The sequence below is a fragment of the Podarcis tiliguerta genome, assembly GCF_965153285.1.
Source record: "Podarcis tiliguerta genome assembly, chromosome: 14".
Taxonomy (NCBI): Eukaryota; Metazoa; Chordata; class Lepidosauria; order Squamata; family Lacertidae; genus Podarcis; species Podarcis tiliguerta.
In genome coordinates this window covers 51,750,675-51,778,671 of record NC_139547.1, presented here as the reverse complement: position 1 = coordinate 51,778,671, position 27,997 = coordinate 51,750,675, and the positions used below count along the sequence as shown (strand labels likewise).

Below are 27,997 nucleotides of genomic sequence, written 5' to 3'. Positions count from 1 at the left end.
TTTGTGATGGCCTGGGATTCGGACTCGGAGGCTGAACCTGAGGAATCCCAGCCTTCACAGGAGTCCCCCAGCTGAGCCGGGGCTGGGACTTGAGCCTGAAGGGTCCTCACCTGTGCTGGGTCCTCAGGTGCAGGCATCATCTGAGTCTGCTCTGGCTCCTGAGGGGGTGGAGGACCCATTGCCTGCAGGTGCTCCACTCTCAGCCCCGTCAGAGGAAGCGGAGGTTGCCTCTGGGTCCGGTAACCCTCCAGCCTCTCCTGAGCTGCGGAGGCTCAGGGCAGAGAGGTGGAGGGAACTAAGTTCCCGCAGGAGGAGTGCTCACCTCCAAGCCAGGAGAGGTGAGTCACCTGTGGACTGGGGCCGCACTATGCCTCGGGGCAGATAAATGCCAGCCAGCCCCAGTCCCAGGTTGCGGGAGCAACATTGTTTGTAGCCTATTCCTGCCTGCACCCTGTCCTGCTCTTCTGCCAGAGTTCCTGACCTCACCCGACTCCCTGCCTTGGACCCAGCTTCAGCTTTGACGGACAGCCTCCATACTGCACCCTCAACCTCAGACTGGACTCAGACCTCGCCACACAGTTAACCCTCGGGACCAGCACATATTTTCTAAACAAAACAACCTAACGATTTGACTCTTTTGCCTCCTCAGTATGTCCTGTTCTGCCTAATAACAGCAAGATCACCAAACAGCCAATGTCCGTAAGGGCAAAGGCAGCAGACTCTCAGGGCTGCATTGAGCCCTTTAAGAAACTTGGGGGAGCAAACCATCTCGGTCTGTGGGGGTCTTTCCTCAGCTTCCTTTCTCTGCTGTTTTATTTGTTTCTATGCTTAGGGCCGGGTGGATTTCCTGCAGCTGATGATCAACTCCCAGAAGTCCAACAGTGAGCACCAGAGCAACAGCTCGGAGCCCTCCTATAAAGGTAATGCCACTCCTGGGAGTCAATTCAGTGTAACTTTGAGGTCTCTGAAACCGAAGGGCAACAAGCCCCAAAGATGTCAGTGAAGGTGCCAAGCAGATCTCACCGGGGAGGGCATTCCACAGATGGGGAGCCAGGACTGAAAAGACCCTTTTGCGATTTAGGGATGAAGTTCTGATCCAGGTTGGCAGAATGTCCAAAGCAAACAAAGCCAAGAGGCTCAGTGCATGGCGCTCATTCCCAGACTTCAGGGAATCAGTGTCCTCCCCCCCCCCATTGGCAGTAGATAAGCAGAACAAAGGAAAAGGGGTCTTTTTACCAGTTAAAAACTTTAATGATCACAGCGAGAGAACAAAGAATCCATTTCCTAGGGGTGGCGGTGCTCCCAATTAAGGGTTCCACCCACTTCCTCCCTAATCACTACCACGTCTTGTAACCAGATCTTGTAACCACTGTGCTTTCTGTGCTGCCACCTTATCAGCTCTTCTTGACCTTGGGATGAGCAGCTGAATGCCTTCCAGAGACAGTGAATCTGTTAACTCTCTCCTCCCCAGTGTTTCTTCTCCTAGCTGTTCCCCATCCAGTATTTCCCAGCTTCTGCCTTCTGAACTATGTCCCTCTGCAAACCACTGTTCCAAATCTATACTGTCCTGCTCCTGGGAAGATTCAAGATCCCGATCAGGGGAAGCTCCCACCATTTCTCCTCAGTCCAGACCTCCTCAGCATGGTCCCTGACATTACCAATGCAGATCATTTTCCCACCTAGTATATGTGCTGTATTATTGGGGCTAATAGTAATAATAATAATAATAATAATAATAATAATAATAATAACAATAACAATTATTATTATTATTATTATTATTATTATTATTATTATTATTATTAATATATTTATACCCTGTCCACCTGACAGGGCTTCCCCAGCCACTCTGGGTGGCTTCAAACAGTCTGAAAACACAACTAAGCATTAAATATTTGAAACTTCCCAATACAGGGCTGCCTTTAGGCCTGTCTTCGAAAGGTTGTTTAATTCTTTATCTCCTTGACATCTGATGGGAGGATCTTCCAGAGGGTGGGTGCCACTACCAAGAAGGCCCTCTGCCTGGTTCCCTTCTTGCAGTGAGGGAACTGCCAGAAGGCCCTCAGAGCTGGACCTCAGTGTCCAGGCTGGATGATGGGGGTGGAGATGCTCTCTTAGGTATATAGGACCGAGGCCATTTAGGGCTTTAAAGGTTAGCACCAACACATTGAATTGTGCAAGGAAACATACTGGGAGCCAGTTTAGATCTTTTAGGACCGGTGTTATATGGTCTCGGAGGCCACTCCCAGTCACCAGTCTAGCTGCCGCATTCTAGATTAGTTGTAGTTTCTGCTTCATCTTTTTGGCCTTGGTTGTTTGCAGGCTTGACCGATGATGAAATCCTGGCCCAAGCCTTCACCTTTGTCTTTGGTGGATATGAAACCAACAGCAACTCCTTGGGCTATACGGCCTACCTCTTGGCCACTCACCCAGATGTCCAGCAGAAGCTTCAAGATGAGATAGATACGATCCTGCCCAACAAGGTGAGAATGTGCAGGTTGCAAAGGTGAGTCTGGATTCAATGGAAAGTGTTTTGGGAATATGGAATTGTAGAACTGTAGGGGGCATCTAGTCCACCCCCTGCAATACAGGACACTTAACTATAGCATCCCTGGCAGATGGCCACCCAACCTCTGCTTAAAAACCTTCAAGGAGAGAGAGTCCAAAGCCTCACATTGTTGAACAGCTCTTACTATCAGAAAGTTCTTCCAGATGTTGAGTTGGAATCTTTTTTCTTGTAACCTGATGTGAAATATGGGAGTTCCCCTCTCCCTTTTGGTAACTCAGCAATCAGAATTAAAGAGCATTTGTTAGATTTACAGTGGTACCTTGGTTCTCAAACTTAATCCGTTCCAGGAGTCCATTCCAAAACCAAACCGTTCCAAAACCAGGCCATGCTTTCCCATAGCAAGTAATGCAAAATGAATTAATCCGTTCCGGACTTTTAAAAACAACCCCTAAAACATGAATTTTACTGTCTAATGAGACCATTGATCCATAAAATGAAAGCAATAATCAATGTGCTATACTATAAAATAAAAAAGACAGTATTGTAGATGATAAAAATAAAATCCACCCCCCCCCTTATCTGCGCTGATGATAGCCATTGTTTGGATGGGGGGCTTTTATCCATTTCCGCAGTCAAACAGTCAATCAATCAGTAGCTGAGCTGGGTTCCACACAGTCACAAAAACAAATTAACCGAGAAAGCCTCAAAAACAAATATGCAAAATAAACAGCAAAAACAAAAGCATCAAACTTAATCCCTTCCGGAAGTCCATTTGACTTCCAAAATGTTCGAAAACTAAGGTGCAGCTTCTGATTGGTGCAGGCACCCCAGAAACAATAGCCAGCAGCCGCATTGGATGTTTGGCTTCTAAAAAATGTTCGAAAACTGGAACACTTCCTTCCGGGTTTTCGGCGTTTGAGAACCAAGTTGTTTGCAAACCAAGGTACCCCGTATAGTCCTTTTATTACAACATTATGTTGCAAGCATAAACAGGCAACCCTCCGCAAAGATATCAGTTGCCTACACTGACTCCTCCCCACGCCAAAGGAATGTCTCTCCTCTGCTGCATCTCCTTTGTTCTCTGACACGCTCGGACCTCCAAGTTCAGGGGGAGGGAGGGGGTTCTCCCCTACTTTCGAGTGATGTATCGCCCAGCTGCTCCCTCCCTTCTGGTTGCTTAGCTACTATTTCATAGCTGGGCAGCTCCTCTCTCAACTGTGCAGCTTCTGTGTCTGCCTGTCTCTCTGGAAATGCTGGAAGCGGGGGGGGGGGTATTCCTCCTCTTCTGTTAGGAGCTGATCTCCCTGCAATTGCATTCCCCAATCTTCCGATCCAGACCAGCCCCTGACACCTGAAGCCATTGGTTCAAATTCTACCCTCTAGAGCAGGAGTATAGGATATGGGTTTTGAGTTTTTTTTAGATCAGTTGCATTAGCTTCCTTCCACCTGTGTTGGATATAGCCCAAAGAGTTTTCCCCATTCATGGACAGAAATCTTAGAATAAAGCTACCGAGAGCTTTCCTTCTGAAGGCCTCTGCGTCCGGGCTCCCCTGCTTTCCCCAAGAACTGCAGAAAGACGGAGCCTGATTTCAGATCCCACCAAGTACGACTAACCTTCCTCCTTGAATCCCCCCAAAGGCTCCTCTCACCTACGATGCCATTATGCAACTGGAGTATCTTGACATGGTCCTGAATGAAACACAAAGGCTGTATCCTTTCGGAGGGAGGCTCGAAAGGCTCTGCAAGAAAGATGTTGAAATCAATGGCGTCACTATCCCAAAAGGCACGTTGGTGATGATCCCACCCTACACGCTTCATCGGGACCCCGAATATTGGCCGGAACCTGAAGAGTTCAGACCTGAAAGGTAACAGCCCTGCCCTGAAAGGGGAAAAGAAGAAGCCGGGCTCAGGCTAACACCAGTAAAATTACAATAAAAACATAATGGTGGGGGGGGAACAATTTTAAAATACAGATTAAAATATAATTTAAAATGCAGCCTCATTTTAAAAGTAGCCCATAGATCAAAACCATAAGGGGAGGGAAACATGAGGGTCAGACTGAGTCCAAACCAAAGGCCAGGCGGAACAGCTCTGTCTTGCAGGCCCTGCAGAAAGATGTCAAGTCCCTCAGGGCCCTGGTCTCTTGTGACAGAGCGTTCCACCAAGTCGGGGCCAATACTGAAAAGGCCCTGGCCCTAGTTGAGACCAATCTAACCACCTTGCGGCCTGGGACCTCCAAAATGTTGTCATTTGTGGACCTTAAGGTCCTCCGCTGGGCATACCAGGAGAGGCGGTCCTGTAGGTACGAGGGTCCTAGGTCGCATAGGGCTTTAAAGGTCAAAACCAGCACCTTAAACCTGACCCTGTACTCCACCGGGAACCAGTGCAGTTGGTAAAGCACTGGATGAATGTGATCCCGTGGCAAGGACCCCGTAAGGAGTCTCGCCACGGCATTCTGCACCCACTGGAGTTTCTGGGTCAGTCTCAAGGGCAGCCCCGTGTATAATAATAATAATAATAATAATAATAATAATAATAATAATTTTTAAAAATATATATATTATTTATACCCCGCCCATCTGGCTGGGTTTCCCCAGCGGCTGTGGGCGGCTACCAACAGAATATTAAAATACAATAACCTATTGAACATTAAAAGCTTCCCTAAACAAGGCTGCCTTCAGATGTCTAAAAGTCCGGTAGTTGTTTTTCTCTTTGACATCTGAGATCTGCCCTTTCCGGTCCCTTATCCAGCCTCCATTTTTCTTGTCTCTGTGAATGCAACCAGGTTCAGCAAAGAGAACAAGGACAAAATAGATCCCTACACGTACCTGCCCTTTGGAGCTGGTCCCCGGAACTGCCTGGGAATGCGCTTTGCTCTCATCACGATGAAGGTGGCAATTGCAATCTTGATGCAGCATTTTTCCTTCAGGGTCTGCAAGGAAACGCCGGTGAGGAGGCTGGATGTCTGGCACACCTCTGTGTGGAAAGGGAGGGGGAGGTTTTCCTGATCTTGTCTTGATCTCCTCCATCTTCTCCTGTTATGCAAGAGCCTTTTCCTTCGGAGAAGTGGGTGGCCGTAAGGTAACAGGGACTACAGTGGACGCTGGGTTGTGAACATGATTCATGCTGGAAGCACATCCACAACCCGCAGCGCCGCGTCTGCGCACACGCGGATCGCGGTTCGGCGCTTCTGCACATGCACAAAACACGTTTTAGCGCTTCTGCACATGCGCAAGCGCCGGAACCCGGAAGTAACCCGTTCTGGGTCTAATGGTTTCCTAAGTGCTCTCTTTCCCTCTTCATCCTGCTGCAGATTCCTCTGGAGATGAGCAACGAAGCCTTCTTAGTGCCAAAGAAGCCAATAGTTCTGAAGCTGGTGCCACGAGGTGGTCCCCGGGAGAAGGGGGAGTGAAGCCTGGCCCTGGACCTTGGCAGAAGATGCAGAAGCCTCAGGTGTTGCTTTGAGAAGTTCCCCCGAAAAGAACTTCAGATAGTTCCAGAGAATTGGACCGATTCGCAAACTGAAGCAGAGCTCTCTGAAAATTCGTGCATCTCTGAATTTGGCACTGCGGTTTTCCAGCCCAAAAATGCACACAAAATGGGAGTCATTAGTGCATCGCCAAAAATGTGTATCTTGGTGAAAGTTGCATTAAAGATGTGTTCCATTAAGGAAAAACCAAAATGCTTGCATTGTATTCAGGCTTGCCAAAATATTTGCACTGTGAAACATTCATAGAAAAGTGTGTCTACTAGGAGAAAGGGGCACCAGAAATATGTACAAATGTTCATGCAAACCCCTCTGTGGAAATGGGGTAAAGCACATGTAAAAAAGTGGGAAACCTAAATTCTCAGATTTTTCCATCCCCTAACATTCCTTTATTTGCCTGATCTGTCGCTTCTATTGTTTTAAGGCTGTTTTGGAGATTTTTAAAAACAGTATTATATATATTTGGTTGCAAGGCATCTTGAAAATTCTTGTACTATAAAGTAGATTTAAAAAGCCCCCCTTTAAAACCAGATCATCAATGATGATTAATTGGAGCATGCCCAGGCTACAATTTTGTATCAGCCTGAGACCAGTTTACCAGTCTTGGCTTCCCCCATGGAATTCTGGGAACTGTAGTTTGGGGAGGGTGCTGAGGAGATTTCGTTAAGGGATCCACACAGAGCACATGCAACTTGAATTCCTCAGGGTTGCTTGGGAAGAAAGAATCACTATGGCATCAAATCATGACCACTGAATGACAGGAAACTCAGTCGGTGCAGGCCAGGATTGCAAAAACCCCTTCCTAGAATCGACACACATCACAGTCCTGGGTAATGTGATTTATTTGGGTCCCTGTGACTCAGATGCATTCTTTCAAAACTTTGTGTGAGGAAATGCTCTTGCAGAAACAGGACCCATCCACCAGTGCAAACCCAATTTAAATACCACTCTGGAGAGAAATAAGATCTGCTGAGATTTAGTAGATTAAATGCAGGTTCTAGCTTTCACATTCTGTAGTTTGTTGAGTTCTTAGAGTCACCTAACAGTGTGCAAAACTGGGTCTGGAAACAGCTCAGAAGCTGTAGTTGCAGTTGGTGAGAGACCCATGTAATATGATTGTAGCACTCGTTCCCAGGAAGCGATATTGAAGCTCTATTTTCAGTGATTTGCCTTTGGCACGATATACACTACAGTACACTGGCGCCTGGTATACGGGGTGCTTGGGACTCCTGCCCCCTCAATATTTTGAATTGGGGGCCGTGTGAACAAACCCTAATTTCATGGCTACAAGAGCATGAACAACTGAGACCAGTTGGGTTGTAGCTGGCACATCAGTCTAAGATGGTACGAGCGTCCCTGTGCCGTGGAAGCAACCTGTGATTTTCTGTGACCTCCTTGTTGCACCATATAGCATCCTTCAGTAGCCTTTGGCTGCATGCACACATCCTCATTTGTAGCACCGAAATGTGGTTTTCCTCAATCTGGAATCACTCACGCTTAGCCTCAAAATGCTGCTTTCCATCTAGACCGGTTCTTAACCCTGGCTTCCATAAGGGTGTGAGTGTATACATTTGAAAACCCTTCTCTTGATGAAATAAACTGCAACCTTTTCCGTCCTGAGCACAACCAAGGTGAATGAAGAAGAAGAAAGCTGTGATTGTGGTCTTGGCATAGAGACATCCACAATGTCATTGGATGTTAAGAAAAGGTCAGCAATAAAATCTTCAAAAAATGCCCCCCCCCTGCATTGTCCTTGCAAGCTGGCACCTCTGGCCCTAACAGTCCCCCCCCCTGAAAAATTTCACCGCATGCTACTGGCAAGAAGGCACCTGAGACAAGAGACCCTCTCTCCAATTTCACCTCTGTGACAAGCAGAACTCCCCTGGCCTCTTTTCACATCAAACATAGCAAGCTTGTTCGGAGTCAGCCTGCCAGACATCAGAGCAAAGGTGAACAGATCGCAAAAGATATTGTGAAATTTTAATTTTTGTCCTTTGAGCTCCAGCCCTGAAAGAGAATAGAAATTCAAACAAACACAGTAGGAACAGGTTGTTATTTTTTAAAAAAGCCATGCAAGAGTTTTAATTCAGTTAAACAAAAAACAACAACCAGAAATTACAATGTTAGGTATATTCAGCCAGGGAAACCCAAGGTCATTATATAATAGGTTACTTATTAACGGCAGCAAGAATATTGATAGCCAGAGATTGAAAAGAAGCGAAGGGTACCAATGTACCAAAAACGGTATCACATAATTTGGGAGATGGCACTTTGTGAAAAATGGATGCAAACAATTTGTGAGGGCAACCAGCATTCCCTTCACCCTGAAAGACTTTTATAGCAGACTCGTGGCTCTTTATTCTGCCCAAGAACAAATACTCTGCAGGACAAAGTGTACCTGTGACATTTCGTATAACGCTGCTGTGCTAACACTTCCCTTTATATTGACTGCAGCAGGGCTTTTTCCCAGGGGGAACTCCCAGGAACTCAGTCCCGCCACCTCTGGGTGGGTTCTGGCACCTGTCAGGTGAGCACCTAAGAGAAGGTTCCTGGTGAGTTCCAGCATCTCTTTTTCTAGAAAAACAGCCCTGGACAGCAGCAGCGATTGGACTCTTTCTGCTCCAGGGCTTATGAACTCTCCTGTTTTTATTTTGATCTCACCTTGCCAACAAAGGTCCGTACAGTTAAAGCTATGGTTTTCCCAGTAGTGATGTATGGAAGTGAGAGCTGGACCATAAAGAAGGCTGATCGCCGAAGAATTGATGCTTTTGAATTCTGGTGCTGGAGGAGACTCTTGAGAGTCCCATGGACTGCAAGAAGATCAGACCTCTCCATTCTGAAGGAAATCAGCCCTGAGTGCTCACTGGAAGGACAGATCGTGAAGCTGAGGCTCCAATACTTTGGCCACCTCATGAGAAGAGAAGACTCCCTGGAAAAGACCCTGATGTTGGGAAAGATGGAGGGCCCAAGGAGAAGGGGACGACAGAGGACGAGATGGTTGGACAGTGTTCTCGAAGCTACCAGCATGAGTTTGACCAAACTGCGGGTGGCAGTGGAAGACAGGAGTGCCTGGCGTGCTCTGGTCCAGGGGGTCACGAAGAGTCGGACACTACTAAACGACTAAACAACAACAACAACATGCCTTCAGGTTGGGAGGGGAAGGTGAGATGCTGAGTTTGGCATTTTCATCTTTTCACATATAACAACATACACACACATGCAAGAATAAAAATAATGATTTTTTTTAAAAAAAAAGTACAGCAAAAACACACAAACACAAGGGTTTTTGCTATAGATAAAGTTGTGGCAACTTTAATTGCAGAATAAGGCAGTGGGATTCTGGGCTGTCCCACTTCCACTGGGCTGGGTCTTCTCCAGAGAGAAAGACTTCTCCATTGAATGATGCATGTCGGGGAGAAGGACAGGCTAAAGTTCAGCAGTTATGAATCCCTGAACGAGAGGATTTCAGCTGCACTTCTGTGTGCTCTTTGTCTTAAGACGTCACGTGACTGTGTTCATTGCAGATCACTGCAGATATCATCCATTATTTTATTTATTTATCGAGAAGCATTTGTATTCTGCATAATGAAAAAAGATATATCTCTCAAGCGGTGTACACAAAGCAATTAAATATGATTAATTCCTCCTCTCCATGCATTGAGGTCCTGATCAGTTTACACAGTAAGCTTATGGCTCAGGGAGCGCGTGAAGAATCCTCTCATAGAGAACAGGTACCCCAGAGAGAAGGAGCAAGCGATTAAACCAGCTTAAATCTGTGGTGTAGATATATCATTGTTATTACTTATTTATTGCATCCATAGCACACCTTTCCCTCCAGGTTGAGGCACCTGTGTTTTGGCGCCTCCTGCTAAAAAACCCCAAACCATTTTCTTCCTTACTCTTAATCCAGGATTTACGAGGACCGACAGCCTATATTAGCCACGCTGGATTTGGCTATTACCAAAGCAGTCCTTGTGAAAAAGGGCTACACCACTTTAGCTTCCTGGCGTAGGGATGACAGAGAGGGAGCCAGTCTGACCTCTCTCAGGAGGGGATCCCACAATCTGGGAGCAGCCACAGAAAAGGCTCTCCATGAACCACACTTCTTTCTTCTTCTTTTTTTAAAAAATTAATTCATTTTTCTTTTTCATTCATTACATACATCTCAAATTCTTAACGTTTACTATGCATTCCTCCCTCCCCCCCCCTCCAGGGCTTCCCCCAACTTCCGCTTCTGGTTTGTTTCTCTTTTCACCCACTTTGCTATCTCCTAACAGAGAAAGTTATTAATAACATAACATCAAGCCTAAAAACATGAAAAGAAAAGGTAAACACACCATAATATTTCACTGTCTTCTATACATTTTCTAGTACTAATAATGTGAATGTTTATTTAAATCCTGCCATCAAGTCTATTGATTTTCTTTGTTTCTACAAATATAATATAAATGGTTCCCATTCTTTTTCAAAGTCGCTGTAGTCTTTTTCTCTTAATCTATCTGCCATTTTTGCCAGTTCTGCATAGTTCATCAGCTTCTCTTGCCATTGTTCTTTGGTTGGTATTTCTCCAGTCTTCCAGTTTTGTGCAATCAACATTCTTGCTGCTGTAGTGGCATACATTAATAAAGTCTTCATTTCTTTTGGTATGTCTTGGCCTAAAATACCTAGCAAAAAGGCTTCTGGGTTTTTTTACGAAAGTTATTTTCAACATTTTCTTCAATTCATTGTATATCATTTCCCAGTAGGCTTTTACCTTTTTACAGTCCCACTACATATGATAAAACGTACCTTCTGTTTCACATCTCCAACACTTTTTCTTTTCATTTTTATACATTTTTGCCAATTTAACCGGTGATAAATACCATCTATACATCATTTTCTTATAATTCTCTCTCAATAATATACAATCTGTAAATTTCAAATTTACTTTCCACAATTTTATCCAGTCCTGAAATTGCATATTATGTCCTACATCTTGCGCCCATTTGAATATTACTCCATGAACCACACTTCTGATGTTGATGGGACTGAAAGAAGGTGCTCACCTGGGGATCTTAGCACCTTAAGGTGGCAACCTGTACCAGCCAGGGGGCAAGAGGTGGAGGCAGGAGAAGCTTCAGAGCTGGAGGAAGAGGCAGGCCAGGCAAGCCAAGGGCCAGGTGCTTCCCCACCCTCTCCTGTGCCACTGTCTCCCAGAACCAGGAAAGATTGAAGCATGAAGAGCAGAGGAAGTTTTCATGCAGGCAAAGTCTTCATGGCTTTGTGTGCAGACCATAGGGTCCCATAAACAGGTGGAGGGGGAGCGCTCCCCTGTTGCTGCAGCTGCTCCATTGTGCTCAGATTTGGGAATAGCTGCCTAGATTCTATGGGAATGTTCAGGGTGGCAGGAGAGGCTTTCTTGTTTATTGATATCCGTCCTAACTTGCACCAGCAAGTTCCTTTACTTAGCAGAGTTTCACATCCCCCTTCTCACACAGCAGAAAACTTGTTGCAAACTCGTGTGAGATTCTTAAGGCAATACACAATTCAATCTGGCTTGTCCAGATTGAAAGGTGTTCTAATATTTTCCTGGTAAGACCCCTTGAATCCCTCCTAAAAGAATAAAGGCACCACAGTCTTATTCATAAGTAACAATAAGAAAGTTTACTTACACTCAGACAGAGCACAGTGTGATCCCTGAAGGCAGGCTTTAGGGTTACAGTTCCAAACATATATAAACAGGTTTACCCCATAAGGAGATTTACCTAGTAACTGCAGGCTAGCAGTCTAGCAGTTCACAGGATGAAAGGAAGATGGAAAAGAAAGAGAGTGGCAGCTTGCCTTTTCCTTTTACACGCCCACCCACTAGTCACATGCAAGTAAAGATGCCGCAGGCCAGGAGGAACGGGAAGTTCTGACTGGCTGGACCAAACATCCCCTTGCACGTCCACTCTAGGAAAACAAGGAATGTTGTACTTGACTACTCTCAGTGGATTATATCCCACAGATTCTAGATGAGAATGTGTGGGTATCCAGAGCTTTGGAAGAAACTGTGTTACCTTTGACAATAAAGAGTTAAGTCTCTGCCGTGTGCATTCCTTGACTGGCAAGTGTCCTTGACACGTAAGCTGCCTGTGCAGCTGTTGAATGCAACCCATGGAGATTTTCACATTCATGGACAGAAATCTTACAACAAGGCCACCTCAACTGAGATCTTTCCTTCTGAAGGTCTCTGTCTGAGCCTGGTTCAGGGTCCCACTGGTTCCAGCTAACCTTCCCCCTTGAATCACCCCAAAGGCTCCTCTCACATACGATGACATCATGCAACTGGAATATTTTGACATGGTCCTGAGTGAAACGCAAAGGCTGTATCCCCTTGGAGGATGGATTGAAAGGACCTGCAAGAAAGATGTAGAAATCAATGGGGTGACTATCCTGAAGGACATGATGGTGATCATCCCTCCCTAATGGGTGTCATTAGTGCATTGTCAGTGAAGAATTCAAGCAAAAATGTGTATCTTTGTGAAAGTAACATTAAAAGATGTGTTCTGTACAGGAAAAACTAAAATGCTTTCATTCTATCCAGGTTTGCCAAGATTTAGTTTACTTATTTTATTTATTAAATTTGCATATTGACCTTCATGATGCCTTGCAGTGTGATGAAGTCATCCTGGAAACAACTCAGAAGTAGTTGCCATTGGAAAAACACCTGTGCCATTGGAAAAACACCTGTGCCATTGGAAAAACACCTGTGTAATATGACCACAGCACTTGTACCTTGGAAATGTATTTTGAACGACCTCCCTTTTGCAGAGTATAACGTACTACGGTAGCCTTTAGCTGCAGGCACACAAACCCATTTGTAGCACAAAAATGTAGTTTTTTCTCAATTCAGAATTGTTCATGGTCGTCTTCAACATGCTGCTCTCAAGCTATTAAATCATCATAATAATTTTATTATTTGTACCCCTCCCATCTGATTCAATATGGTTATTGATACACATTTGAAACCACTCCTTGAAGAAATAATCCACACCTCTCCCTCCCTGCGGTGATTGCATTCTTGGTATAGGCCTACCCACAATGCCATTGGGCAGGTCTAGGTACACACACCTCATGGGTGAGACTACCTACATCTTTTTTTCAAATTGACACACTGTGGGGGATTGCAGAACCAATCTGCATTGAACTTTTGTTTTTGGAATGGAAGCAGTTTATTATGAAGCATTTCAAATGGAGAGCTAGATTGTGCGTTGGCTATAAAGGAAAAACAACTAGTATCCTCCATTGGTCCCAGAATAACATGCCATGATGTCATGGACTGGCTGGATGCAGAGGAGGGGGCGAGGAGGCACCAGCGGGGGAGACCCCAAGGAAACCCCCAGGGAAGGAAGCTCAGAGCCAGGGGATTGGTGGTGGCATGAAGACGAGTAGTCAGAGGGAGAGGAGGGAGCTGAATGGGAGGAGGAGGTGTCAGAAGCGGAAGAGACAACAGGGTTTAGTGAGCAGGAAGAGGCTGTGGCAGAGAGCAGTCCAGAAGTGGAGGCAGAAGTGGAGGCTGGAGAGGAGGTGGGCCAAGAGGCAGAGATAAGGCAGACTGCAGAAGAAGCCAGGGGATTTCCCCCTCCTGTTGCAAATAACACGTGTTGCTCAGGGTGCATTTAAATATCCACACTATAGTTATGTATGTGTTGATTGGAGTCTTATCCCGGTCTTTTTGCCATTTATATCACTAATATAATAAAACCAACCTCTGTTGGGAAAGCCTCCAAGGAAGGAGAGTCCACCACCTTTGGAGGGAGACTGTTCCACTGTTCCACTGTCAAACAGTTCTTACAGTCAAAACATTCTCCTTAAGGTTTCGAAGGAATTTCCTTTCTTGTAACTTGAATCCATCAGTTTGGGTGCTCACCTCCAGAGCAGCAGAAAGCAATCTTGCTCCATCTTCCAGGCACTTTGATAAGGCAACTGTACCCCATAAAAGGCGGTCAAATGATACAGCCCCTTGGCTTTTCAGAGATCTGTAGGGCACCAGGTGAGTGAAAGCTGTTCTGTAGTAAAAGGAATCAGAAGATGGCATCATGCATCTCCTGGAGAGGTTGGCAGGAGATGTTTTTACATAAGAAGGCAGCCAAGGCAACACACCCTCTCTCAGTCCTTGCCTCTTCTGTGAAAGCAGAACTCACCTGCCCTCTTCTCACAGTAAACAAAGCAAACTTGATCTGAGGCAGCCAGTCATCAGAGCAAAGTTGAATGGATAGGAAAAGCTATTGCAAAATTTTGGGTTTTGCACTTTGAGCTCCAGCCCTGAACAAATATAAAGAGAGCAGAAATCCTCGATCAAAGCCAGAGGCAGAGAGTCATCAAGAGCTAACAAGATGGATCTCCTTCGAAGCTTCTCCACTGAGACATGGTTCCTTCTCATTGCCCTTCTGGGCCTTTTCATGCTGTATGTATCATTCTCTTATTGTTTCTTTGGCCGTTTTCTAATTGTGAAAAAGAAATGGGGGCGTTTTAAATCTGCTGCTTCTTCTGAAAGCCGTAAGAGATGGCAGCCTCTGAACTGCAAGGATATTTACTTCCAAGGAAGCTTGCAAAAAAAGCAAAGGGTACCAATGTACCAAAAATGGTATTACATAATTTGGGAGACGTCACTTTGTGGAAAACGGACATAAAACAATTGTGACAGCGACCCCCCCCCCAACCTGAAAGACTTTTATAGCAGACTAGTGGCTGTTTATTCTGCCCAAGAACAAAGACTCTGCAGGACAAAATGTACCTGTTTTCACTTCCCTTTATATTGACAGCAGCAGGGCTTTTTTTCCAGGGGAACTCCCAGGAACTCAGTTCCATCACATCTCAGGTGGGTTCTGGCACCTGTCAGGTGGGCACCTAAGAGAAGGTTCCTTGTGAGTTCCATCATCTCTTGTTCTAGAAAAACAAGCCCTGGACAGCAGCAACGATTGGACTCTTTCTGCTCCAGGGCTTATGAACTCTCCTGTTTTTATTTTGATCTCAGCTGTGCCTTCAGGTTGGGAGGGGAAGATGGGATGCTGAGTTTGACATTTTCATCTTTTCACATATAACTCAAAGTATAAAAAAAATGTTTCTTTTAAAGTACAGCAAAAAAACCAAGGGTGTTTGCTAAAGACAAACAGAACAGAGAAGGAAAGAGCTGGATTTTCAGGGGAGAAATCAGCTGGTGGACTTTGGAGCCTGTTTATTGCTGTATATATGCAGAGTAGGGTGTGCAGCAAGTAGATCTCTAGGAACTGGTGGGTGATTTCATTGAAGGAGCTGTGCAGGCCAGTTGCTTTCTGCCCACATCAACCCCCTATTTAAAGCTTAGTGAGGTGGGGCCCACAAATCCCTGCCCTGTTTTCTGGCAACTTTAATTGCAGAATGACTTTGCTCATTGTAAAAGCAGTGCTTTTTTCGGGGGGGGGGTATGCAGGGGTACATATTCCCCTAAACATTTTGTGCATCTTTGTACTTTTGCCCATTTACTGTATTTATTTTTCCTGATTTGAACTATAAAATGGTGATTTTCTTGAGTCAAAATGAGAGTACTCCTAAACATTTTTAAGGGGGGGAAAAACCCCCACTGGTTAAAAAGGTTAAAAAGACTCTTAATGTAACAACAAAGTTAGCCAAACTCATGTGTGCCAATTTTTTTGCCCTGTGGTGCCCAAGTCAGTTCCTTGTGGGATTTTTTTAACAGGAGGAGCCCACACACAGGTGCATCAACCTGCCAGGTTTCCCCTCTGAACCCTGGAGAGGCTTCCATGCTCTGCTGACAGATTTGCATCTTTCTCCCCCCCCTCCTTCTCTCTCGTTTTACAAAATAAACAGATATGGATTCTGGCCATATGGCGTCTTCAAGAAACTGGGCATTCCAGGTCCATCGCCGTTGCCTTTCTTTGGAAATATCTGGTCCTATCGTAAGGTGAGTGTCTGGTGACATTCTTGACCTGCTCAAGAGGTTTCCTGAGGCCCCTTTCTGCTCCCCCCTCTTGGGATCAGAGGTGCTCCTTATAATGAGCCTTAATCCAGTCCAGAAAGGCCCTTCTTAACTTTAAATGTCTTTCCACAGGGGTTGATCAGCTTTGATTATGAGTGCTTTCAGAAATACGGGAGGACCTGGGGGTAAGTGACCTTTTATGACCTGCTTTCCCCCCTCACATTAGCCCAAATCCCATTGCATGATCCCAAGGAGGAAATGTTCTGGGGCGGGAAAATGCTAAATCTGTAACTGGATCTCTTTGGGATCTCAAAAACATACCATTCTTTACTCTTAATCCAGGATTTACGAGGGTCGAAAGCCTATGTTAGCTACGCTGGATCCGGCTATTATAAAAGCCGTCCTCGTCAAAGAGTGTTACACCACTTTCACCAACCGTCGGGTAGGCATTCACTTCTTAAGCTGTACAATAGGATCATGGAAGAAGGAGAGTTTCTACACGTCCCTCCATTGGTGCCAAACTGGGGCAGGGTGGGGTAATGGGGAGGGCAGATTAATCCCTCTCCAAAAGTCAAGCATGAACTTAGTCGCCCAGCCATCACTGCCCTCGATGTTTATTCTGTTTACAATTCCCTGTTGGATATTATTGGTTCCAGATCTGTCATGGGTTCAAAACCTGACTTTGCCACTCATTGGTTCGAAACTGCTTTGTTTCCTCTAGGATTTAGATTTAGTTGGGATCTTGAAGTCTGCCGTGTCAATGGCAAAGGACGAACAATGGAAGAGGATTCGCACTATTCTCTCTCCAACCTTCACCAGCGGGAAGCTCAAGGAGGTAAAAAAAGGAAAAAGATATTAAGTATTAAGTATTTCCACTGGTAAATATGGGTTGTACAGTTCAAGCGCCATTCAAACTGTTCAGTCTGAAATTTCCCATAGGTGTTGACATCTCTGTTCATTGATTTGTATTTCAGATGTTTCCCATCATCAAACACTACGGGGAGGTTTTGATGCAAAACGTTCAGAAGAAAGCGGAAAAGAATGAATTTGTGGTTATGAAGGAGTAAGTGGTTTGAGCCAGGAAAGGCCTCAGTCAAAAATAGCATAGCATACAATGTGGGCTGCCTTTGAGGCGAATCCAGATCACATTGGGTGGCCAGAAACAGGCCTATGGAAAATCCTAAGTATACTGAGAGCCTGATTTGGCTGCTCTGTTCCCTCCCCAGCGTCTTTGGGGCCTACAGCATGGATGTTGTCACCAGCACTTCGTTTGGTGTGAACATTGACTCTATGAACAACCCTGCAGATCCTTTTGTCAAGGAGATCAAGAAGATGACCAAGTTTGCCTCTTTTAATCCACGCTTTGTTTTGATAGGTAAGTTGGCTTCTGATTTCTGATGGCCCAGTGAAAGTTCGCAGCCTGGTTATTACAGAAACATAATAACTGGTCCATCAAGCAGAGAATTTTCTACAGATTTTTCTACTAGGTCCTCCAGGGTTTCTGACAGGGGGCATTCCCAGCCCAGCCTGGTCACGAGGACCGAATGTGGGTCGACCATTGAGCCATGATGGCCTTTCCAAAATAGGATTTCTTTCTAGACTGCACTTGCATCTAAAATATTGTGAGGATTATACTAATAACTAGCCCTACCATTAGGGAAGTTCTGGAAGGGTGTGATCAAGGTGCATGCAATGTAACAAAATGCACATATCTTCACACAAGAATTGCATGTGCAAATTTGCAACTCTGAGATTCACCATGACTGCTCCCCACATTAACCTGGGGGCGGCTTTTGCGTGGTCATGCGCAGCCCCTCCTCTGGGACTACGAAACTACCGGCAAGGTAGCCTGATACCCCCCCCCCCCGAGCTGGATACCTGGAGGTTCCTGCCTAGCCTCAACAATTAACCAATCCCAGCTGGGGGGGGAGGCATTGCCAGGGGAGTTGGCCAGGTAGGGTTAGGACCGCCCCACATTCACGGCAGAAGGTGTAACTTACCTGTTAGTCCTCAGTCTAATGCTTTGCTTAAGGAAGGTTAAATCCTGTTCACCTTACGATTTCTGTCTCTTGCAGCCACGTTCCCATTCTTGATTCCTCTTCTCAAATTAATGAATGTGAATTTCTTCAACGCAGAAGCTTTAAGCTTCTTTACAAGGTCCTTCGAAAAAATGAAGGAAACGCGGCAGAAAGAAGGGCAAAAGGTAAGAATTGTGCCGTAATTTGGGGGTGAATATCTTTGACATGGAAAAGGGCTTTTTGTGTGTGTGTGTGTGTGTGTGGGTGTGTGGGTGTGGGTGTGTGGGTGTGATTTTTCACTGAAAAATCCCCTAGGACTCAACCTTTCGCTGTGCTGCTTCATTGCTTTTTGCTCCACAAAACAGCCTAATATCTTGACTCTTTTACCCCCTCAGTATGTCCGGTTGTGCCTAAGTACAGTGAGATGATCTCACAACCAATGTCCTCAAGGGCAAAGGGGGCCAGTTCTCACGGCTGTATTTAGCCCTTTAAAAAACCAGGGCCTTCAAACCATCTTGGCCCAGTGGCCCCCATGGGAGTCTCTCTGCCGCACATTTTCTCCACTGGTTTATTTGTTTTCTGGTTAGGGCCGGGTGGACTTCCTGCAGCTGATGATCGACTCCCAAAGTGCCAAGACTGACCACCAGAGCAATGGCTTGAACCACTCCTATAAAGGTAATGCCACACAGTTTAACTGACCCGAAGGGAAGTTGTATTTCCTGAAGACTTGAAATTGCCTATCCCAGTTTGAAAAATGCAATGCAATGAATGTTACCTACACAGATCATGTTCCCAAGTTGTCTTTCCTGAGGAGCTGAAATTGCCCAAATCCTCGATGACTTAGGAACTTCACTTGCATGTGAAGACAGGCTCCAGCAGATTGAGGGGATGAGACCAATAGTGTGTCCTATGACAGTTTCTGCATGTGCTGTAGAGGGAAGTGAGGGACAAATGGGTCTCCTCCACCTGGGAAGGCAGCCCATCTAGGAGTGGGAAAACTCTGATCCTAAACTTTGGTGGGATATCTTTGGGAGAAGAAAAAGCTGAGGAGTAAACTCTACACAAATCCAGAGCAGCAGAAGAAGAACATGTTCCACTTTATCTCTACCTGAAGGAGTCTCAAAGCAGCCAACTTTCTCCTTTCCCTTCCTCCCCCACAACAAACACTCTGTGAGGTGAGTGAGGCTGAGAGACTTCAAAGAAGTGTGACTGGTCCACGGTCACCCAGCAGCTGCAGGTGGAGGATCAGAGAAGCGAACCCGGTTCACCAGATTACCACTCTTAACCACTACACCACACTGCCTCTTCCTCAAGGGTTTGTGCCTAAGTCCCTAAGATGACTGGATGGTGCCTTGTACGCCTCCTTCCAGCAACTCCTGCAGCCAGGCTGCTGCCAAATGTCTTGCTCTGCTTTCCTTTGGACATCAGCAAGGCCAAGAGGGGGGTTCTGGTCTTCTGGGCAGCCCAGGACCTCCAGACACACTGCCCAGGCTTGGGGTCCTGGAGGGGTCACTTCAGTGCTGCAAATACAGCAATTTGACTTCATCCCCCGAGGCACACTCCATCGTCTCTCAAGACAGAAGGATGCCAGAAACAAGACTGCACCCACAGACACAATTCCAAACCAACCCCACACAGTCTTCTAACACTACGTATGTTGTTGATGATAATGACTTTTCAGTCTCTTGTAACTCAAAGGTCTCCAAGTGACTTTGTTGTTGTTGTTTAATCATGTCCGACTCTTCGTGACCCCATGGAGCAGAGCACGCCAGGCACTCCTGTCTTCCACTGCCTCCCACAGTTTGGTCAAACTCATGTTAGTAGCTTCGAGAACACTGTCCAACCATCTCGTCCTCTGTCGCCCCTTCTCCTTGTGCCCTCCATCTTTCCCAACATCAGGGTCTTTTCCAGGGAGGTGGCCAAAGTATTGGAGCCTCAGCTTCAGGATCTGTCCTTCTAGTGAGCACTCAGGGCTGATTTCCTTTAAAATGGATAGGTTTGATCATTCAGTGACTCACAGCATATTTTAAATATAAATATATTATAGCACAAAACAGAACAAAGCAGGTCCCATAAACAGCCATAGGAAGCTTGGGCAGCAGACCAGTAGCAGCAAAGCATCATTTCAGTCTATCAAAAGCCAGGGGAAGCCTTTCCCTGGTGCTAAAAAGAGGTCAGTGAAGGCGCTTGGCAGACCTTGCAGGGGAGAGTTTTGCACAGAAAGAGAGCCACAACCTAAAAGGCCCTACTCTCCCTTGTCATTACACTCAGTGGTAAAGGCCTCAGAATATTACTTTCCCTCTTATTTAAGTTGCCTGCAGGACTGTTCCCAGAAGTAATTCCCATTTTTTCCCTGCCCCCCCTTGATTCCACAAACTCATTCTCAGTACCTCCTCCCCTCTCAAAAGCATTACTATCCAAATAGTGATTTGCACAACACCCTAAGGCAGACAATGACACAATAAAATTCAAAACAGCAACATTTGATTGCACATTGATTGAAAAATCATATTAAAAGGGTTTAGTTTAATTAATTCAACAAAACTCATGAACTTGATATTGTGAGACCAGCTTTTCAAAATCTGATAGTCATTTATACCTCCAGCAACCCCTTGCCTTGCATTGCATGTTACCTGCGCGGATCATATTCCCAGCCAGACTACAGGCTGTACTTGTTTTCACTTGAACTCTCTCACTTCTGCTTGTTTGCAGGTTTGACTGACACTGAAATCCTGGCCCAGTCCTTCATCTTTGTCTTTGCTGGATACGAACCCACCAGCAACTCCCTGGGTTATGCGGCCTACCTCTTGGCCACTCACCCAGATGTCCAGCAGAAGCTTCAAGATGAGATAGATACCATCCTGCCCAACAAGGTGAGATAAAAATGAACCAGTTAGAAACTAAAGTGTAAATACATCAAAACACAATTTAGTACCAGCAGTTAAAATCCAGTTTGCCCTGACATCAGCCCAGTGGTCTGCATCACCTGGACCTTAGATTTCAAAGGCCTGTTTGAACTGGAAGGTCTTAGCCTGCTGGCAGAGGGATGACAGAGAGGGAGCCAGTCTATCCCCTCTTGGGAGGGAATAGTGCAATCTCAGAGCAGCCACAGAAAAGGCCCTGTCTCTCTTGAGTCATTGCCAGTTGGGCTTCTGATTTTAATAGGACCAACAGAAGGAGCTCAACTGAGGATCTTAGCATCTGAGCCATCTTAGATTGGGGCAGTGGAGAGAGAAACAGATCAGTTGCGTAAGTTGCATCCCACCTGTGCAGCTGTTGAACGCAGGGGTGGAGCTACCTGCCTTGGCACCTGGAGCTGCGGGGGTGGGGCTAGCTGGCCTGCGGGGGCGGGGCTAGCTGCCCACACAGCAAGTGTCCCTAGCACCTGCCACCCGCGCAGTGAGCGGGGTGTGGGTGTGTTTGGCGCGGAATGTCACCTCCCCTCATGGCTGACACCCGGTGCGTACCGCATGCCCTGCACCTGCCTTCCTCCACCAGTGGTTGAATGCAACCCATGGAGATTGTCATATTTATGGACAGAAATCTCAGAATAAGGCCACCTCAGCTGAGATCTTTCCTTCTGAAGGTCTCTGTCTGAGCCTGGTTCAGGGTCCCACTGGTTACAGCTAACCTTCCCCCTTGAATTCATCACCAGCCTGGCTTCTGATGTTGATGAGACAAAGAGAAGGAGCTCACCTGAGGATCTTAGCACCTGAGCCATCTTAGATTGGGGCAGTGGAGAGAGAAACAGATCAGTTGCGTAAGTTGCATTCCACCTGTGCAGCTGTTGAATGCAACCCACGGAGGTTTTTACATTCATGGACAGAAATCTCAGAACAAGGCCACCTCAGCTGAGATCTTTCCTTCTGAAGGCCTCTGTCTGAGCCTGGTTCAGGGTCCCACCGGTTACAGCTAACCTTCCCCCTTGAATCCCCCCGAAGGCTCCTCTCACGTACGATGCCATCATGCAACTGGAATATCTTGACATGGTCCTGAGCGAAACGCAAAGGATGTATCCCCTTGGAGGACGGCTGCAAAGGACCTGCAAGAAAGATGTCGAAATCAATGGGGTAACTATCTTGAAAGGCATGAGTGTGGTTATCCCGCCTTACACGCTTCACCGGGATCCCGAACACTGGCCGGAACCAGACGAATTCAGACCTGAAAGGTAACCCTCCCAACCCCAACCCCTCCAAAAAGCGTTGTGCACCTGATCAAAGGCCACGTGTTCGAATGACATGAGTGCAAGATCTACCCAACCCCTAGTAGATCACCAGCTGCTCCTGATTACAGCCTCAGCTGGGCTGCTGACATCAACATCACCACCATTTTATTACATTTATTTATATCCCACATTTTTTCTAGACAGGGACTCAAGACATAGAAGCATAGCAATTACACTGTAATAGAATTCAATTGTGATGAAGGCATAAACAAACATCACAATGCCAATTGTGATACCAGCGTTTTGCAGATGCCTGGCTGGAGGTGAAAATAAAACAGACATCACTTTCACTCTCTCTTTAAATGTGAGGTAGCCAGAGGTTTCATCTTCTCTTAGATCTGAGTATATTTCACTCAAAATTCCACATCTCTGTGGGTGTAATAATAGCATCCAGTTTTCCTCAGAAATATTTAAGTCTTTACAGGTCCATTCAAAACTAAATAGGAATGCTGGTACATCATCACCTTTTACTTACTTTGGAAACCTCTTTACGTTAGCTGAGGTAAAATCTCCACCCGCCAACAATGGCTGTGGCAGTTCTGCCCTCAGCTTGATTTCCTCCATTTTTAAAAGAAACATATCTTTTTCATGGGCCATCTTGGCCTCCCTTTCCCTGTATTCTTGGGCTAATCTGGCATCTCTTTCTTTCTCTTTTTCCTCCTAATCTGCTCTCTCTCCCTGTGCCATATCTCTCTCAGTCTGTATCTGTGCTAACTGAATGTCAGCTGCGGTTCTGGCTTGTTCAGCTGCTAATTTTGCCTTTTCTTTCTCTGCTTCAACTTTAGCCAATTCTAACCTTAGCCTCGTCATTTCTAATTCAGTACTAGGATTTTCCTCAGATGCAGTAGCTCCCTGCGCTGGGTCATCCCGAGTCTCTTTCGCTTGCCGCTTGCTGGTCATTTTCTGACAGGAAATTTTCCTTCTTTTAATAAAAGAACTTCAGTACTTTATTAAACTGGTTGTTCTGTGTCTCTGGGTACGTTTCTGTGTGGGTTTTAACTTCGTATCATGGCGCTGCCACCAAGTAATATGCTACGGGCGAAACAGCACTTTTCCCTCTCAAGCCGTTGGGCCCGTTCTCATTCACATAATTTGCCCTAACCCAGATTATCCTATGGGGGACCGTTGTGAGGGGAAACCTGGTAAATTGGAGTCTCAGGCCGGTTTTCTTTAAATAAACAAAGATTTATTTAAGGCAAGATAGTATGTAACACAAGTGAAAAAAACTTAGGTTACTTCAGGAATGCAATGCTATTTCACTTTAACTCATCCTCAGTTGGTTTTGGTTGCGTTATACGCAGTGGTGTCCAAACTTTTTTCAAAGAGGGCCAGATTTGATGAAGTGAAGGGCCGTGAGGGCCGACCAAAAGGTTGAAGCTGTTGAGCTTTTTTTTAAGGATTGAATTTGTTGAGGTTTTTTTTACCATTTTACCCCAGGAAATAAACTGCCAGAGGGGCTGGATTAGGCCCCCGAAATGGACTTTGTACGTGCCTGCAGGTTGGTTCCTTTATAAGGTGATACAGTGGTGCCCCGCAAGACGAATGCCTCGCAAGACGGAAAACCCGCTAGACGAAAGGGTTTTCCGTTTTGGAGGTGCTTCACAAAACGAATTTGCTATGGGCTTGCTTCGCAAGATGAAAATGTCTTGCGAGTTCCTGCGGGTTTCCCCCCCTCCCCCCTTTTCCCCAAGCCGCTAAGCCGCTTAACAGCTGATCGCTAAGCCGCTTAACAGCTGATCGCTAAGCCGCTTATCAGCTGATCCACTAAGCCCGCTAAACCGCTAATAGCCTTTTAGCAGCTAATCCGCTAATCCCTTAAGCCTTTAATAGCCACTAATAGCCGCTAATAGCCGCTAAACCGCTAATAGCGCTAATCCGCTAATAGGATTGTTTCGCAAGACGAAAAAACCGCAAGACGAAGAGACTCGTGGAACGGATTCTTTTCGTCTTGCGAAGCACCACTGTACTTTCTTTCAGCTACCCACCCCTTTTAACAATCCCGCTCCTGAGGAACTTTAAGTAATAGACCAAAGGGATCTTCACACCCCATCCCTTCACTGGGTCTGGGAGTTCCTTCTTTTCCTCAGAAGAATCTCTCCCCTCTGGACTGGATTGAGTCCCAAGGAGGCTGTTCCTTTCCAGCTTCTCCTTCTCCTGCCTCAATCTCTGCCTCCCAGTAAAATTCTGGTCTATTCCTCTTACAGGACACCACACTTTGTCCTTCACAATACGCTCAGAGCGGAAGTTCTTTCTTTTTTTTGTTTGGAACCAACTCTTTCTCCCCTTCACTCCTTTTACCTCAACCTGTCTCCTACCTAGAAATCATAAAACAGAGAAACCAGTAGGAGAACACTTCAGTCTGCCAGGACATTCTGTACAAGATCTTAAAATAGCTGTTTTATTGCAAAAGAGTTTCAGAAATACACTTGAAAGAGAAGTTGCTGAATTACAACTCATTACCAAACTAAAAAGGGACACAGGTGGCGCTGTGGGTAAAAGCCTCAGCGCCTAGGACTTGCCGATCGAAAGGTCGGCGGTTCGAATCCCCGCTGGGACCGAGCAACGGGAGCGCACCCCGCCGCGGGGATTCAAACCGCCAACCTGAGCAGGAAGAGCAAAGAGACTCTGGAGGGGACCTTTTCCATCACAGACACCATAGGTGGTACCAGTGGGTACTGCACTCATGACCCCCATTTGCGCGACACTACGCAGCATCGTCCCCACTTGATTCAGCTGGTGGATGCAGCTGAGGACGAGCAACTGAGAACCAGCTGGTGGTGAGCAATGTCCCCTTGTTGTGAGCCCTGAGCTGCTGCCTTCTTCTTGCTTTGCCTCGCCCATCAACACATTAGATCTGCCCGTTCTGGTTCCTTACCCAGCCTCCATTTCTCTCATCTCTGTGAATGCAACCAGGTTCAGCAAAGAGAACAAGGATCAAGTGGATCCCTACCTATACCTGCCCTTTGGAGCTGGTCCCCGGAACTGCCTGGGAATGCGCTTTGCTCTCGTCACGATGAAGGTGGCCATTGCAATCCTGGTGCAGCATTTTTCCTTCAGGGTCTGCAAGGAAACTCCGGTGAGGAGGCTGGATGGTCTCTCTCTCTCTCTCTCTCTCTCTCTGTGTGTGTGTGTGTGTAAGGAAGGGGCAAGGGGCATGACACTTGGAGTTTCAATGTCTGGCACCTTGCCCAAGGCACAGATAGCACCATACTGCATGTTTTGATTTAAGCCAGGGAAACCAAAACATTGAAACTCCCCTGTGATCTTCTACTGGGGTCTTGATGTTAAGATGGGTTGACTGATGTGCTGATTGCTCTCTCGATTCTCACCCTGCTGCAGATTCCCCTTAAGATGAGCAACAAAGCCTTCTTAGTGCCGGAGAAACCAATAGTTCTGAAGATGGTGCCACGAGGTGGTCCCCAAAAGGAGAAAGAGTGAAGCCTGGTCGTGTCTCATTCACTTCGGCAGGGAGTGCAAAAGCTTTGGGTGTTCCTCTGGGAAGTTTCCCCAAAGAGAACTACTAATGGTTCCAGAGAATCAAACTGATTTGCAAACTGAAACGAAACTCGCTTTTAAAAACTGCACTTCAATAATAAAGGATGGGGAAGTGTCAGCTCTAAGTTTCTATTGTAAACCTTTTACAAAATAGAGCCTCCTTCCCCTTTTCCTTTTTTTACACACACAGTTCTGTTTGCTGTTATATTCCATATTTATAATCCAATTTCTTCCACCTCACTTGTACAAATATAATGTAAACTAATATTCAGAGGAGGGTTGCCAAATAGTAAGTATAGAGAAGAAAACTTTCAATAAAGAAACCATAGGCTCCTCTCCTCACTGCCTTCTGTACTGAGTGAAGTCCTATCTCAGGTTGGTTTGTTCCACAGTTTGTGATGTCATCTCTTCTAGCATGCACTTGTACTTTAGTCTGCTTCTTAATGGTGGTGTTGGAGGGTTTTTGGCAGGTGAAGTGCTTTTGCACTCAGCGTTTCCCTGCCTCCATGCTGAAGCGAGAGTCAGGTACCAAGACAAATCATCCTTATTTTTCCTTCACCAATGATCTCCTGTTGTCATGGAGGCTGCCTCCATTAAGGCAGTGTGGAACCGGAAGCCCTTGGAACTGCATTTTGAACGATCTTCCTTATGCAGAGTATAACACACTACAGTAGCCTTTAGCTGCAGACACACCAACACATTTGCAGCACAAAAATGTCATCCCCCCCTCAATTCCTAATCATTCATGTTCATCTTCAACATGCTGTTTTCAATCAAATGAATCATCATAATAATTTTGTTAATTGTACCCCTTCCATCTGATTCAAGATCTTGCTGTCCGTAAGGGTGCGAGTGGTTACTTGATACACATTTGAACCCCCCCCCCGAAGAAATAATCTACACCTCTCCCTCCCTGCACACAACCCAGATCAATGAAGGAGAAAGAGGTGATTGCATTCTTGGTATAGGACTACCCACAATGCCATTGGGCAGGTCTGGGTACGCACACCACATGGGCGAGACTACCTACATCTTTTTTACAAATTGATACACTGTGGGGGATTGCAGAATCAATCTGCATTGAACTTTTGTTTTTGGAATGGAAGCAGTTTATTACGAAGCATTTCAAACCAAATACATTATCAAATCTAAAACATCCGTATCTTCCAATAAAAACCATTCTTTCAACCAGCAAAAGGCTGCAGCTTCAAAGTAAATCCTTAAATCTGGCAGATAGAAACCCCCTCTCTCTTTCACATCTGTTAATAATTTAAACTTAATTCTGGGATTTTCCCCCGCCAGATAAATTTAGATAATACCTTTTGCCATTCCTTAAAACAATTCAGCTTATCAATGATAGGAAGTACTTGGAACAAAAATAACAACTTAGGCAATACATTCATCTTTATCGCAGAAATTTGGCCCAACAAAGATAGTTTCAACCTTGTCCAGATATCCAAATCTCTTTTGATATCTTTCCATAACTTTTCATATTCCTCTCTGTACAAATTCAATGGTTTGGCAGTCATATTTACACCCAGATATTTCACCTTTTTCGCAAACTTCAGCCCTATGGTTTCCTCTAAATTAAGTTTTTCATATATCATTAATTCCCCCCCCCAAAAAAAAAAACCCCTCTGGTTTTATTCTTATTCCATTTGAAACCTGCAATGCAACTTGTCCGAACTCTTGAATTATCTTCAGTGCTTTGATTGCACTGATCTCAGGGTCCTGTAAAGTCAATACCAAATCATCAGCAAAGGCTTTTAACTTATATTGTTTAGTTCCGACTACTATGCCTTTAACTTCTTCATCTTTCCTTATCATGTTCAACAGCACCTCTAGGACAGAAATAAAAAGCAGGGGGGAAAGTGAGCACCCTTGCCTGGTTCCCTTCTCAATCCTAATTTCTTCTGAGACCACATTGTTAATTATAATTTTTGTTTTCTGCTCAAAGTAAATTGCATTAATACCATTAAGAAATTTTTGACCGACCCTCATATTACACAAGTTCTGTTTCATAAAACTCCAAGAAACATTATCAAAGCCTTTCTCTGCATCAATAAACATTAACATTGCTTTAGTATCCTTTCCCCCCTCTAATCTTTCCAGCACATCCACTATATTCCTCATATTATATTTCATATGGTTCTCAGGTAAAAAACCTGATTGATCTTTATGTATGTGCTTATTCAAAATCTTCTTCAGTATTGTAGCCAAAATATTTGCAAATATTTTATAATCCACATTCAACAAAGAAATTGGTTGGTAATTCTTTACTTGAGCTCTATTTGTATCCAGTTTGGGAATCAGAGTGATGAAT

The 27,997-nt window shown here is 45.4% G+C and overlaps 2 protein-coding genes and 1 long non-coding RNA gene across 4 annotated transcripts in view; 2 read left to right on the top strand and 1 right to left on the bottom strand.

Moving 5' to 3' along the window:
* Positions 1–27,997, top strand: part of LOC310664424 (cytochrome P450 3A12-like) — a 76,343-nt gene that overhangs the window by 12,407 nt on the left and 35,939 nt on the right. Inside the window, exons 9-13 of one of the 2 annotated variants that reach the window (XM_083413599.1) lie at positions 833–920; positions 2,323–2,483; positions 4,148–4,374; positions 5,295–5,457; positions 5,823–6,191. In XM_083413599.1, coding sequence (XP_083269725.1) covers positions 833–920; positions 2,323–2,483; positions 4,148–4,374; positions 5,295–5,457; positions 5,823–5,921 — 738 coding nt within the window. In that variant the 3' untranslated portion in view covers positions 5,922–6,191. Of the gene's footprint in view, positions 1–832; positions 921–2,322; positions 2,484–4,147; positions 4,375–5,294; positions 5,792–5,822; positions 6,192–27,997 lie in introns of those variants that run through there. The other variant, XR_014504922.1, reaches the window with a different exon arrangement.
* On the bottom strand, positions 11,614–13,879 carry LOC310664558. The gene is made up of 2 exons (XR_014504943.1): positions 12,725–13,879; positions 11,614–12,684 (listed from the first exon to the last, which is right to left on the bottom strand). It is a non-coding gene; the product is annotated as an uncharacterized lncRNA (long non-coding RNA).
* Positions 14,304–26,016, top strand: LOC310664422 (cytochrome P450 3A24-like). The gene is made up of 13 exons (XM_083413597.1): positions 14,304–14,424; positions 15,828–15,921; positions 16,069–16,121; positions 16,279–16,378; positions 16,658–16,771; positions 16,911–16,999; positions 17,163–17,311; positions 18,012–18,139; positions 18,542–18,629; positions 20,667–20,827; positions 21,896–22,122; positions 25,093–25,255; positions 25,519–26,016. Exons 1-13 carry the CDS (start codon positions 14,354–14,356, stop codon positions 25,615–25,617), a joined length of 1,536 nt encoding a protein of 511 aa, XP_083269723.1. The 5' UTR covers positions 14,304–14,353; the 3' UTR covers positions 25,618–26,016.